This window comes from Mus pahari, chromosome 15, assembly GCF_900095145.1.
Source record: "Mus pahari chromosome 15, PAHARI_EIJ_v1.1, whole genome shotgun sequence".
NCBI lineage: Eukaryota > Metazoa > Chordata > Mammalia > Rodentia > Muridae > Mus > Mus pahari.
In genome coordinates this window covers 31773482-31789570 of record NC_034604.1, presented here as the reverse complement: position 1 = coordinate 31789570, position 16089 = coordinate 31773482, and the positions used below count along the sequence as shown (strand labels likewise).

The 16089-nt window shown below is 34.4% G+C and overlaps 1 protein-coding gene across 1 annotated transcript in view; it reads right to left on the bottom strand.

Moving 5' to 3' along the window:
- LOC110332931 (ankyrin repeat and KH domain-containing protein 1) overlaps positions 1–16089 on the bottom strand; it is a 105526-nt gene that overhangs the window by 32656 nt on the left and 56781 nt on the right. Inside the window, exons 15-19 of the mRNA XM_029547220.1 lie at positions 9591–10349; positions 2560–2705; positions 2307–2418; positions 1654–1799; positions 144–311 (exon numbers count right to left, since the gene is read on the bottom strand). Coding sequence (XP_029403080.1) covers positions 144–311; positions 1654–1799; positions 2307–2418; positions 2560–2705; positions 9591–10349 — 1331 coding nt within the window. The remainder of the gene's footprint in view (positions 1–143; positions 312–1653; positions 1800–2306; positions 2419–2559; positions 2706–9590; positions 10350–16089) is intronic.

Here is a 16089-nt window from a genome sequence, read left to right as displayed (position 1 = left end):
AAAAAAAAAAAAAAAGCATGACAGATGAAAATGTCAGTAAAGAAAGATTTCAACGTTTCTAAATCAGGAATGGCAAAAATCTCATAATTTAAAATGTAATTCCTACTAAAGACATTTAACTAAAAGTAAAAACTTAGCAATCATGAATGATAAGTTAACAGGTAATACCTTGAATTAATTTCTGCCCCAGCATTAAGTAAAATCTTAATAATATTCACATATCCTCCAGATGCAGCCAGACTCAGTGGTGTATAATCAGACACATTCCTATGTTCTTTATTGGCTCCTCGGGCCAGCAGCAAATCTACCACCTACAAAGGAAAATATGGGTAGAGAAACCAAATTTACAGTGTGCTCAACTTAAAATGAAGGAAATACAAATAACACCTTCAATTTTCTTGTCTAAATATCTGACATTTAGATATATTTTATTAGGCATTAAGTATTAAAATAGCAGCAGTAGATAAACGGACGCAACTTCTTTTTTTGTGGTCATATTTGTTTTATAGCATGACAGGGTCATGCTATACAACCAAGACTAGCCTGGAACTTACAATTCTCCTGTCTCAGCCTCCTAAGTATTAGAATTATAAATATGTATGTCCACAATGTCCAGCTGAATTTCATAACAAGAAACTGTGAGCTTGTGTGGCAGCTCATCCAGGTTCTCTGGAGGTAAGTCAGAGGACTGTCTCAACTTTGAGGCTACCCTCAGCTATATAAGAGACCCCAACTCAAACAGAGAAATTCAGTATTGTGTTCTGTATGGTGGCACACAACTGTAATTGACATGCTTGTAAGGTGAAAGCAAGAAGATGGGGAATTCAAAACTGGCCTTAGCTATAATGAGTTGAAGGTCAGCCTGAGCTACATAGACCTTGCCCTAAATCCCTTGCATGACCAGGCAGGAAAAAGAAATTAAGAGCTTCAAAATCCCAGTTATATTAAAATAAAACACTTTCCATTTGTCAATTAATGAGCAACGAATTTGCATTTATACATGTTAGAGCTGTATGACTGAATGCTAATAAATGTAGAAATAAAGATAATTGGTATTTGTCTTTATGGGTAAAACCATTTCTATTATTTCCATTATACTTAATAAACATACTGCAATCCTCAGAAAGTCTATAGCAGCAGTTCCCAACATATGGGTTTGTGACCCTTTTGGGGGTTGAAAACGCTTTCATAGGAATCACATATCAGATATCTGACATGATTCATACATAGTAGTAGCAAAAGTACAGTTATGAAGTGGCAATAAAATAATTTTATGGTTGGGGGTCACTATATCAACAGGAACTGCATTCAAGGGTTACAGCATTAGAAAGGTTGAGAATCACTGGTTTATGAAGCTTTGTACATATGGTTTACATGTAGTTAAAATACTAAGCACATGTCTCAGCAGTTAAGAGAACCTACTGCATGAGCATAGGACCCAACTTCAGTCATTCCTGGCACCCATATCAGGCAGCTCATAACTATCTATAACTTCAGCTTTAGATCTGAACTCTTTGGGCTACATAAGCATCTACATGCATGTGCATACATATGTGTGTGTGCATTTTCTTTTAAATCCCAAAAAGTAGGAAGCACAAACAGATTAAAAATATACAAGCAAAATATTTACAAAGGAAAACTAATGCTAAATACCTCTTGCCGTCCACCAGAACATGCCAAAGAAAGTGGTGTATCTTTAGTTCGTTCAGATTGTGCCTCTATATCTCCACCTTTATCCAAAAGGATTTCAACAACTCCAACATGCCCTGCTGTTGCTGCCAGGATCAGTGGGGTAAAACCTAAATTAGAAAATAAAAAATTCTAACAAACTTGTGGTTTTTACTTACTTTAATGTCACTGTTTTCAATTCCTTTTTATTTAATTTAAGAGTTCAGGGCAGATACTGATGAACAATTTAGCACCAAAATGCTCTAAATTCTAATTTGTTAATGATAAAAACACAAACACCTGGAAAAAGGAAATGCTAAATCAACAAAAGCTATTAAAGTTTATAGTCACAAAGCACATGAGGATTAAAGTCAAAGGCATTCGCAATTTGTTTTATGAGCCTAGGGCCTGAAGCATGAGCACAGCCCTGTTACTCCATCACCTTCATTAATAATTTAGTTTACTTTTTTCTTTTCAGAAGTATTTGGTTCAGTAGATGAATAAGCCTGGAAACTGCCAACTTATTTTATCACTAACAACTTAAGAGCCAACATATATGAACTACTTATTCATAGTAAAATTCTACAATTTTGAGAGGTGTAAATACTTAGATTTCATTTGTGAGTGATATTTCCTACCTTTTTTGTCTCTATGCTCAATTTTAGCATCCCGAGCAATGAGGACAGATACGAGTTCTTCATGACCACCTGCACAGGCCAGTGTTAAAGCTGTGTCATGATTGCTTTCCGTCTAAGGAGGGAAAAAAATTATTTATATATTTATAAAAGAGTTCTCAATAAAAAGTATTTCTTTTCCTCATAAATGTACAATGACAATTTCTCTTTGATAATAAATTAGAATACATAAAATAAATTTATAAAATCTACTCACATGTGCATCAATGTCAACTGAAGGATACACAGGGGGAATGGATGGGGTAACCATATTGCTTGGAGTCTGACAACAGGATTCAGGTGTAGGACATTCTGTGGTCTGAGAGGGATTGTTTGAACCAACAGGCACTCTGGTACTCACAACTGAAAAATAATATTTATATTGCTAAATTCTACTTTAATGAATTATATTGTTTGTACATAGAAAAATATGTATAACAAATGTCCATTTAAGTAACATACTATAGTGAAATCACAAGCTTTGGAGTCAGAAGAACCTATATTGAATGACTTTCTGAACTCATGAAATTTATTTAACTTATTTGAGCCTTAATTTATATGTGTAATAAGGATAATAACAATACCTGCCTTGAAAATTTTTTGGGAAGATCATGAGATAATAATTGTAAGTTAGTGGACATATAATAGATGGTGGCATTTTATATTACCAATAAGGAAGTATATCATTTCACAATTTAAGGTTTTAGTCAGATATGGTGATCCATACTTGTAATCTCAGAACTCAAAAGTCTAAGGCAAGAGGATCACAAGGTCAAGGGTAGAGTGGAACACCCCTCAAAAACAAACAACAACCAAAAAAGGATGTTTATCTTAATTTGCAAAACTTAGACAAAAATATTCTGTAAATAATGACAAGGGGTGGGACAACAGGTTAGATAAATTCTCACATAAACAAACAGCAAGGAATGTTTCTTTTTAAATTCAGCATTTACCTTTTTTTGAGTCAGAGTCTCACTATATAGCCCTGGATTTTCTGGAACTCCCTATGCAACCATGCTGACCTTAAGCTCAAACACACCTGCTGGTATTAAAGGCATGAACCACTATGCCCAGCTACTATTTACTTTTAAGTTAGGTAAAAGTATATTTCTGAAAGTCAAATTACTTTAAAAATGAAATATAGATTTGAGATCTCAAAAATTTGTAATTTGAAGTTTAGAATGGTGATACATGCCTATAATTCTAGTACTTTGGGGGTGGAGGTGGGAAAGTCAGGAGTTCAAGGTCATCCCCAGCTACCAAGCAAATTCAAGGCCAAACCCAATGTAGTGTTTGAAAACAGAGTTGAACATTATGTCTGTAATATCTTTGTTTCATGGATGATGGCGTTTTGACTTACAAAGGGTTAAGTAGGACTAATCTTAAAAAGATGTTAGTAATTTGTGAGATAATGTATTTAAAAGACTTAACAGTATCTGGCACAACATAAATGCTCAATAAATGCAAAATGGGACATTTTACAATACTTTCAAATACTATTATTCACTGTATTGAAAAATAAAACCATTAATGGTCAAGAAAGAAAAACTCAGAAAACATATAACCAATAGTACAGGAAAAAATTAAAATAATCTTCCACAATGGCAATAAACTTATAAAGAACTCAACTTAGTTTGTTTTTTGTTTGTTTGTTTTTTTAATTTTCACTGTTTTTGAGACAAAGTCTCCTAAAGTCCAGGCTGGCCTCAAACTTGAAGTGTAGCTAAAGCTGGTCTTAAACTATTCATCCTCCCTCTTCCACCTTTCAAGTGTTGGGTATGTGCAACTCCAGTTTAATTTAGAAGCTAAAACAACTCAGCAAAATTTAAGATGCATGGATTTGCTTCTACATAAGCCATTGCTTCTTCTCCCCACCAATATATAAAACATATTGGTAACATAAATTCCAACAACTTTATTCACCACAAAAGTAACATTTAATTATCCGGCTATAAATAGGAATGATTATTTAAAGCTTTAAAACTTTTTGTCATTCAATGAAAGTGGCAGATAATGTTGTTACATCAAAAATATCTTAATGTTCAGAAGACAGCTGCAAAAACCAACAACCTTCCCCCAACATACTAGATTATATAACACCTTAATGACTTATTTTTTCAGTGGTAGGTCTTATTTATTCCTGTTATCTTTTTTAGTAATTTTGAAAATCAAGATATTTTAAACTTTTAAAAAGTATTTGACTAGAGTAAAAAGCTAAAATGTGATGTTACGAAAGATTCCCTTATAGGACTTACTTAAAATATAACATTTCCTGTGTATTTAACAGTTCTATTACAAAACATGGTATGCTACATAGTCTAAGATATTTTCTCTGTAATAATGACAATCAGAACCATTCCATGGAAAGTGACTTTAATAGGATTAATTACAAATGAAAGTTATAAAGGTTGTATTATAAGAACATCATACTTTAGATCCATGACATTTTCATAAATTTTTAAAACATTTCCTATCTCTGAACAAAATGTCTCTTAAAATGACAGAAGCAGAAAACTACAACAACAGAAAAATCAATATACAATTCAAATTAAAAATTTTATACTGTTCTAAAAGTAGGGCAATAGAAGAACCAGAAGACCTGACTTTTTATGAAATCAAGCAAAATTTTATATGTAGTATGGAATAAATAACAAACCTTAACATAAAATTTTATTGCTACTAGAAAGATAAAATGTTGTAAGATTCTAATCACTTAATGGATATGGTGATACTCATCTGTAAATCCTAGTACTTGGAGATAGAACACAGACTATTAGGAGTTTAAGGCTAGCCTAGACTACGTAAGACCCTGTTCCCCCTTCCCCCACCAAAAAACAGTCCCAGGCCTTGTCGTACAAGTTTATCACCCAGATGCTCAACAGGCCAAGGCAGGAAGATTACAAGTTCAAGGCCTGCCTAGTTACAGGCTAAATTCAAGAGCTGAGCAACTGAGTAAAATCCTATCTCAAAACAATAAAAAACAAATTGGGCTGTGCTAAGAACATAGAAGGCTTCCCTAACATTTGTGACAAAATAGAAATGTTATGGATATCTTTTGGTATATGTAATAGTAACGATAAAACACCTAAGCTGGGTGGTGGTGGCACACTTTTAACCCCAGCACTTAAACAGGTGGACTTAAGAGACCTATCTGCCTCTGCTTCTGTGGAAGAGGCCAGGCTGATCTATAGAACAAGTTCCAGTACAGCCAGGGCTACACAGATAAACCCTGTCTTAAAAAACAAAACAAAAATTAGCCTGAAAGTAAAATATTAACATTAGCGGTAACTATTACTTAAAATAGCTTATAAATCCCCCCTCCCAAATAAGAGGATCTCCAAATTCTAAAAAAACAAAAAAAAACAAACACTTATTTTATTTTTAATTACTGTATATATGTTGTTTATGTATATGTCACATGTATGTTTGGGTAGCCATAGTGAAAATTCCAATTCCATAAAACTGGAGTGGTTGATCTTTGTATATTTATATGTGTGAGAAACAGGGTCATACTGTGTAGCCCTGGCTGGCCTAGAACTCTTTATGTAGATAAGGTTGGCCTTAAATTCGCACAGCCATCTGCTTTTGAGTCCTGAAAGCTAGGATTAAAGACATAGGCCATCATGCCAATGATCATGAGCTACCTGACATGCGTTCTGGGAACTAAACTTGGGTCCTCTGGAAGGACGGTACTTAATCTCTAAGCCATCTCTCTAGCCCTAATTTTTTATTTTCAAACTTCACAATGATCACTGCAGTGTCACTTAAAACAAATTTATTAAAACTGTGATTTTTTTTGTTTGTTTGTTTTTAGGATTTATTTTATGTATGTGTTGCTCTCTTCAGACATACCAGAAGAGGGCATCAGATCCCACTACAGATGGTTATNAGCTACCATGTGGTTTCTGGGAATTGAACTCAGGACCTCTGGAAGAGCAGTCAGTGTTCTTAACTGCTGGGCCATTTCTCCAGCCCCCTTAAAACTGTAATATAAACAAGTGCATCAAAGTGTCAACAGCAATACTGCATTAGACACAAAACCATACTAACTCACATATATATCAAATTTTAATATAAAAACAAAACTGACTTATTTTAATAGGATTTAGATGTATTTTAAAGATAAATGCAGACCTTTTATTAAAATCAAATGTATAATATGACAACTAAGGTTCTTTTTCTTCTTTACAGACAGAGTCTCATTATGTAGCTTGGGCTGTCCTGGAACTCAAGGATCTGCCCTCCCTCTGCTTCGTGAGTTTCCAAACTTATGGCCCGCACCACCATGCCCAGCTTAAATATGGCTGGACTGAGTAAAATTTTATACTAACCAGTAGATCCCTATATTACTCCTCTTGCAGATGGATGTAGACTTATTAAATAATGGTGAGAAGGAACTCCTGAGTCAGGAAAATGTATAGGGAGATATCCTCTACTTCCCTTCTCAAAGCTTTAGTTTTCAGCAGAACTGGAGGTAGGAAAATCTATTTAGCGGGAAGAGTTTAACAGCCTAAGATGGTTTAGATAAAGTAACTAACACTAAGTTTCGTACATGGATAGTGCTCCACAGATGATAAACTGATACTGATTTTCTTTCTTTTTTTTTATTATTATTTATTTTTCTTTTCTTGTTTGTGATACTGATTTTCAACCAATCCTCTTTACATATTAATGAAATTTTATTGAATGCTTTCTACAACTGTTCAATAGTCAAAGCAATTTGAATTTCTCTGGATTGATCTAAATTTCAGGAGTTTTTTTCAGTTTGTTTTTTAAACTAAGTATATTTTCATTCCTTTCCTTTTTATTTAATTGAGATGTGTGGCCCAGAATGGCCTTGAACTTGACATGTAGTAAGGATGACTCTGAACTCCTGATCCTCCTGTGCCTACTTCCCAGGTACTAGGATTACAGGTGTCAACCAAGAAGGAATTTTTTTTTAAATTTCAAGGAAGCATATAGATGGCTATTAAAAGTAAAGAAAATTAACAAAATACAAAAATAATATTAGAAATAGAAGTTGTAATAACTGCTTCCATGAGCATATCATATACATTTTCATATAAACTTGATAAACATGTTAACTTTTAAGATCACTTTGCTCTTATGATAATTGATGAACGCCTAATGCTTTCAGAAGAGAAATTTGAGGCAGCATATTCCTAATCAAGATTTAATATTCCATTTAGGACTGTATAGAATTTGAAATATCTAAGATTACAAGCTATAGATGGGTTGCGTAAATGACATAAGTTATGACATTAAGTTTATGTATAAACTTAATGACATAGGTTTTCTATATATAAACAATTCATTAATTATCACAAAAATATTTTGAAAGTAGAACAGCATTAATGAGAAAACATTCTTAAAGAGGGAAATTTATATTCTCTATGGAGGGATATATATATATATATATATATATCTCCAAGTGAAACTTTAAGATATATACTATTTTCTCTTTCACTAATGAGAATAAATTGATATAGAATTAATTGTGCCTATGGCTTGCTCCATGACCCTATTGATAAGCTTGAATGTTTTACAACTATAGTTAGCTATAGTTAACCTTGTGTAATTTTTGTCACCATGAATTAAGAAAATCAGACTCGGGAAAAATAATTTGAAGTGAGACACGTCAGCATCTTGAGCAGAGAATACAATTATCACCATGCATTCAAAACAGATAAAATTCATAAAATAGAACTTTTTATTTGGCAATTTAAGTTACTTAGAATGTGATGAGTATTTAAGGTTTAAGTTTTATTACGTAAATTAACATATAACACTAAAAATGTTTTCTAAGGTAATTTTTAAGTTTCATGTGAACTCTGTAAAAGATCTTTTCTATTTAAAAACAGTTTAGTAAAATAAACACTTTCAGGTACCATCTGTAAAAATTACCATAAAGTTAACTACAAGTTTCCTTTAGAACTGTTTTGGTTAAAGTAAACTTTACTTAAGAAGAAATATAGGCCGAAAAATATAAAATTTTGAATTAAAGAATAATAATCCCAACTCCTTAAAATATTTCCCAGCATTTGAATTTTAAGAAAAATAGACATTTTTCTTCTTCACAATACTATCTATTACACAGCAGAGAAGCCTCAATGGCAAAATTACATCTATAACCAATGGAAATAACACATATACTCAACAAAAATTCCTGATTTAATCTTATTCCACATTTTAAAAGATTTAGTAAAGATCAGGAAGACTAAAGGCTCACAAAAGAAGAAAGGAAACTGGGATAGTATAATTGGGGTGGGAAGGGGAGGAGAATATGACAAGAGGAAACAGACAACAATAAGGAAAAAAATGTTGCAATCAAGAGACAGAGGACTGGCCTGCCTTTGAATATCACTCCAGCTACATCTTAGTTCTTGGTCTTCATCCACTGTCAACAGCCATTCTGGCTGCAATTCTGAACTGGGCTCTCATGGAGGTGATACATTCACCAGCCATCTTTAGGAAGGTAAATGATTAATTGCACTGTTTTCCCACTGCTGCAAGGACAATGAAAGGGAAAGTAAACTTGTGCACCTCATTTCATAACTAGTTGTAATTTTCCACACAACAATAAACAGAAACATAAACTTTAAGATTATTAGTCCCTTTTCTTTTTGTGTGTATGTGCACAAATGTGCCATGTATGTATGCATGCACACTTTTATGTGTGTCTGTATGCTTGTTCATTAAGAGTTAACAAAAACTCCAATCTCCAAACATCAAGTACAATAGTTTAAATGTACTTTGACCTTATACTATGTAATGCTCAGCTTTTCCCATTTAATTAGAGATGATTAAATTGGACTAATAACAAAAAGCAGTGCCACTTTTAAATTCTGATGTCCAAGCATGAAATTCATTGGCAAGAAAATTAAACAGGTTGTCTTACCTGTATATTTCTAAGCCCTAACAAGAGATTCTACTGAGTACTCCTACCAAGGAAGTAACAGAATGGCTTTGATATCAAATTCCAAAGGATTATAATTTTTATTTCTTTGTCTTTGTAATGGGTTTTGTTTTTTGTTTTGTTTTGTTTTGTTTTTAAATACAAAAGGGAAACACCCATAATGTCCTAGTGCTGCTGTGCTTACTTAAATTCACTCCCGAAACTCCTAAGGAATCAGAGTAATTTTATAAGTTAAAATAGAGAAGGACAAAGTCCTGTGTTTTTGAAGGGGCATTAAAAAAGTTGAACACACAGATTAAAGATAAGTATTTTAGATATATTTCTTAACCCACCTGCTATCATGTCATCAAGAGTGTCGGTAAGCGTCTGGGCTGGAGTTGCAACCATGAGTCCATCTGGCTCTTGAACTAATAGCCCCTGCTCATGTCCAGCAATGGCAATCTGAGGCTGTCCTATAATCTGCTGGTTACCTGATACTTTCTGAAGCACAAGAGAATTTGTCCCATTAGAACCTAAGTCACTGGAAAAGTTACATTGTGGAGATGATAGAGGCTGGACTGGGACAAAGTCAATTTGTTCTGCCGATGGTGGAGACTGTTGCTTATCATCAATATCATGATCTGTAAATAAGACTGTATCAACCTGGGGTGATTCTGAAGAGTGATCCTGTGGGAGACTGCCATCTTCTTCCCCTGCCATGAAGACTCCTCGATTAGAACATTGCTGGTGTGGAGACTCTGTGTCTCTCTGACCTTTTGTTTCCAAGTATTCTTTGGTAAATTGCTGCTGTGTTTTCATCTGTAACTGCCTTTCCACCTTCTGTAGTTCTTTCAGTATTTTCTTCTTCTTCTGGACTTGTTCTTCTCTGTTCTTTTTAAGTTCTTCTATCTTATCCTTGTTTAGAGGCTCACCTTGAATTAACTCCAATGACTTAAGCTGTGCTTTTTCAATCGCACTAATTCTTTGCCCCAGTTCATTCAGCTTGCCTTCAGTTTCTTCTACTATGCACTCCAAAGGCTGGTATGGGTGAAAAGTTGGCAGTAGGTCCTGATCTGCTACCTGCAGAGAACTGGACTTCTGCTTGGATGCACCTAAGCACATGAAAAATGTTTGAAAATGTGCCATGCTAAGAGAGAGAGAGAGAAAAGAGAGAGAGAGAAAGATAGAGAGATACAGAGAGACAGAGAGAAAGAAGGAAATAAAACACACACAAAAACCCCAAATCCCCAAAGATTCCCCAAAACAAACACACACACACATACACACACACACACACACACACACACACACGCACACACACACAAACCATACCCTCCCCTCTCCCAGACTTCTTTCCCCAATTATAAGTAATGCTATAGAATGATTCAAAAGTCACACAAGTGGGAAACACATTAAACCTGTACTATCTCATCTGTTTTCACACAGCATAGATTGGAATACTATCAACTCAAAAATTGAAAACTATAGTTTTAAGTGTAGGAAGATTTTGGAAACTATGATAGTACAAAGAGAAAAGTAGGAATAAAAGAACCTCAGAGGGGCTGGAGAGATAGCTCAGTGGTTAAGAACACTGACTACTCTTCTGAAGGTACTGAGTTCAAATCCCAGCAACCACATGGTGGCTCACAACCATCTGTAATGAGATCTGATTCCCTCTTCTGGAGTGTCTGAAGACAGCTACAGTGTACTCACATATAATAAATAAATAAATCTTATATATATAAAAGAAAAAGAACCTCAGAATTTTGCTGATCATTGGACTTTTTAAATCTAGTTGAGTGTGCTAGTACATGTCTTTGATCGCAGCACTCAAGAGGCAGAGGCAGGCAGAAAGATCTGAGTTCCAGGACAGCTTAGTCTATAGAGTCAATTCTATAAAATTTATAATTCAACTTTGGGCTGGCAAGATGGCTCAGTAGGTAAGAGCACTGACTGCTCTTCCAAAGGTCCTGAGTTCAAATCCCAGCAACCACATGGTGGCTCACAACCATCTGCAATGTCATCTGACGTCCTCTTCTGGTGTGTCTGAAGACAGCTACAGTGTACTTATGTATAATAATAAATATTAGGGCTGGAGCGAGCAGGGACTGAGCGAGTGGAGTTGGTCTGAGTGAGCAGGGCTGACTGGAGTGAGCAGAGGTCCTAAAAATTCAATTCCCAACAACCACATGAAGGCTCACAGCCATCTGTACAGCTACAGTGTACTCACATACATAAAATAAATAAATAAATCTTTTAAAAAAATTTAAATTTATAAAATGTAAAATTCTGTAAGTTATCCAGGATCACATTGTGAGTATCTTGATTCAAGAAAACAACAAACAAAAGAAAAAAGTACTGAATATAAACCAGAATCAAAATGGCATTCAGAATATTAATATTACTTTAATTGCTCTTTCAGAACAATTCTTTTAGGAATGATTATACAAGTAAGTTTACTCCAAGAGAACAAAATGGGGCAAATATTTTTTAAGTTGGCAAAATAGCTATATTCTTACATTAAAATACAATGTTAAATCAGTTTCTTTAGATATTGTCTTCTTTAGCTAGGTATGTAGCCCATATGCTTGAAAAATCAGCACTCAAAGAATCAGGGATTAAGGGTTATACTCAGTTATATAGCTGAGTTTGAGGCTAGACTAAGCTACTGGAACCTTGTTTTCAATAAAACAAAGATATATCTTTATCAAATTCTCTGTTAAAAATCCTAGTCCTATCTCAAACAAACAAACAAACAAACAAACAAAAAAAATCCTAGTAACTAAACACTATATTAAACTTATACAACAAAGGATAATTTAAACTAACTTTAAATAAACCTTACAAATAACATCCACTCAAGAGAGAAACAATGAGTGTTATTAATGGGGGTATTCCATATAGAAATACTTATAATGATAACTTATTTTAAAAAGGAAACATTTAAAGTCAGTAAATATAGTCATTCCTCCCTTATAACAAAGCTGCTGAAAAGTGTTAACAGTCCTAACCAAAGGGGATAAATAAAAATTTTTGTATAAATTCAAGGTTGAATCTTATTCAGGAAGAACTAGGACTACTTGTGGTGGAGGGGAAAGAAATTACTAATGCATCTAACAATGTAGATGAACTTTAAAACCCTGCTAAATAAAAGGATCTAGATACAAATTATACACTGCGAAATGTCACTTAACATAAAGTTTACAGAGAAAAAGGCAAATATACAGATAGAAAAGGAAGAAGTAGAGGCCTTGAGCAAGGCAATGAGAATATGGTTCAAATGCAAACAGGCAAACAGAGCTTTTGAGTAGTAAAATTATTAAAACTAAGTAAGAACTGTACGCAGCAGTGGATGCCTGAAATCCTAGCAACCAGGAGGCTGACTCTGAGACCAGAGTTTTACCCAGTAAGGCTGTTTCAATGTCTAAAGAGTAACAATAATTAGGACCCCAGGAAACTTGATGGTGGCAACTATCACAGAAATTGGCCAGCTTACCAAAACACACTGTACTGCATATTTTAAAATGAGTGAACTTGACAGTTTTGTTTAAACTACTTTTTAAAATTTTTATTTACTTATTCTATGTATATGGATGTTTTGCCTGTAAGTATGTCTATACATGCCTGGAACCCATATAGGCTAGAAGAGGGTGTCTAATCCACTGGAACTAGAGTTATCAGAGCTTGTGAGCAGCTATATGGGTACTGGAGTTGAAGCTGGTACCCAACAATTACTCTATATCATAGAGCCATCTCTCCAGTCCCCAATAAAGCTATTCAAACTCAAAACAAAAATAAAACCTGGGTAAAATAGCTGATTATTTTTCTAAAGTATAGTTAGCATATATAAAACATAGATCATCATTTTAAGATGTTTGTTTGTTTTGTGTGAGATTGAGTCTCAGTTAGCTGGCCTTAAACTCACAATCCCAGGGCTCCAGTATCTTGACTGCTGGAGTTACAAGGATTTTTTTTTTTTTCTTCCAACATTTTGTTTGTTTAGGAAGTGGGAGAGCCGGGCGTGGTAGCGTGCACCTTTAATCCCAGCACTCGGGAGGCAGAGGCAGGTGGATTTCTGAGTTCGAGGCCAACCTGGTCTACAGAGTGAGTTCCAGGACAGCCAGGACTACACAGAGAAACCCTGTATTGAAAAAAAAAAAAAAAAAAAAAAAACCCAAAAAACAAGGAAGTGGGAGAAGAGAGAAAGGATGTGCATGTGCTCTCATGTCACATAATATTGTGAAGTCAGAGGACAACTTGCAGAAGTCAGTTTTCTTCCTTCTACCAAGTAGGACTGAGGGATCAAATATAGGTCATCAGGCTAGGAGACAAATGCCTCTTCCCTCTGAGCCATTTTGCCAGCCTCAACATAAGACATTTTAAAAGAAAAATCATCTTCAAGTTTAAATCATTCTCAAGCTTAAAAGACTTATACACTCAAAGGAAATAAATCAGATCTTAGAACTACACGCCAGACCTGGTGGCAAACACCTACAACACTAGTTCCTTAGCAAAATGAAGGAAGTGGAATTCAAGGCCAACACAATTAGGATCATGTCTCTAAAAAATTAAATTAAAAACTTTAGGTAGTTTAAACATATACATATATATTTTAACTATGAAAACCATCCAAGCTTTCCCCCTGGATGCTGTTTTTAGCAAGGTCAGAAGACCAGCTTCAGTACCACAATGCAATTACTTTCAGAGACCTACTTACTCCCTAATGCAAAATCTGAAAAGCATGTCATATTTAATTTCATATTTCTACTTGAGCAAAGTGGTGGGAAAAGACTTTTTTCAGAGCAAAAGCCACTAAATTTGAGAGATTACTTGATTATTACCTTCATAAGACTTTACAGAAGCCAAACATTTTAACAATTAACAGGAAAGAAAAAGAAGGTAAAATTGTCACAAAGAGCAATATAAAAATCCTTAGCACAACATAAGTAAAAATTTCAGCTTCATGAATAAGTACAATGACATAAGCAGAGTAAGTATAAAGGCTTAGCAAAGATTGAATTCTCCTTGAGACTTTCCTAATGTAGCTGCTCTTGTACTAGGATTAAGGCTGCTCAGATAATGATCTACATTAAAAGAAGATTGCTAAGGACAGAAAGACATAGTAATGACACATTCAACCATATTAGAAATAGTACATGAAAGGAACTACAAGTGACATTTCATAGAACAGAGAGGTACATATAGAGCATTAAAAGGGTAGGATGTGGCTGCTCAGAGTTCCCAGCACCCATTTTGGGCACCTCACAACTGTCTATAACCCTGGTTCCAGGGATCCAACACCTCTTTTGGTGTTCATGGGCACTGCACACACATGGTACACATAAATATACTCAGTGCACATGAATACACATTAAATTTAAAGTTTTTTTTTGTTTTTGTTTTTTTGTTTTTTCGAGACAGGGTTTCTCTATGTAGCCCTGGCTGTCCTCAAACTCAGAAATCTACCTGCCTCTGCCTCCTGCGTGCTGGGATTAAAGTCGTGCGCCACCACGCCTGGCTAAAGTTTTTTTTTTAATGTATAACAATGGGTCAGTAAAATGACACTGCTACACATCTGACAATTGAGTTAAATCTTGGGGTCTAAATGTTGGAAAAAGAGAATCAACTTCCTCAAATTGTCCTTTGATTCCCACATATGTAATGAAGTATGCATGTGCACATGTACACATACATTAAAAAATAAAATCATAAAAATGTAAAATGTAATGCATAAAAAGTTTCTTTTCTTCAAATAGTCAATAGTTGAATTATCCAAAGTTAGACACTTAAAACTGTCTAGATGGGGGCACATCAAAGCATTAACACAATTTATTTCTCAATAAACCAAGGGTTTTAAAAACAGAATGTCTCCTGAAGCTGTAGAAATACCAGTTAGAGGGTAAAAGTGTTGACAAGTGCTCATTGACAATAAAATTTTAATATGAAATAAGTACTAAAATATGCCAGAAAATAAGATTTCCAAGTCCTTCAACCATTTCCCACTGTCAGATATATATTTTTCTGATATACATCAGATATAAAGTGAAATATATATATATTTTATAATATATTATAAAATATATCGGAAATATATATCTGACAGTGGCATGCGCGTGTGTGCACGCACGCACACACACTCACACACACACAAAGAAGAATCTGTACGTGGATATTGTGCAGTTGATGTGTCGAGTACCATTTAGAGTAGACACCATCTCTTTTGGTTTGGCGTCTATCTTACATTTTTTTGTTCCCTCTAAGCTTTTCCCCCTTCCTAGTAACAAAACTGAAAAAAGTATATACTAGAAACTGTGGTCTATAGCACTTTAAAATCACCTTTAGTTGTTGTTTTGTTGCTGGAGATTAACTGGGGGTTTTGTGCATGACAGGTGAGCATCCTGTCACTGAGTTATATCTCCAGAGCCTTTCCTTTTATTGCAGTGTGGGAGAGGGAATGCAGGGTCTTGTGCATGGTAGATGTTTTACCACTGAGCTACATTCCCCCATCAATGATTATTTATTTTTATGAATAACAGGTAAATGAGGTATGCATCTGCTAAATAGTTACTACTGAGATGAACTTAAACCTACTATTTTCAAGACTAGATCGATTAATTAGTATAATGTGCAATAAAAAAATATGATCAAAGGAAAATATTCATTATCAACAGTTTTATCATGGAAATCTCTTAACCAAAATATCCAAAGATAGATCTGTGTTACACGGTAACAGATTCATCCAACCTATCTCTTTTTACTGAAAGCAATTATATGTAAAAGCACATTATTAGGTTTGGGCATGCATAAACTTACATTAGCATGACTACATGTTTAAAAATTAGTAGTGATATT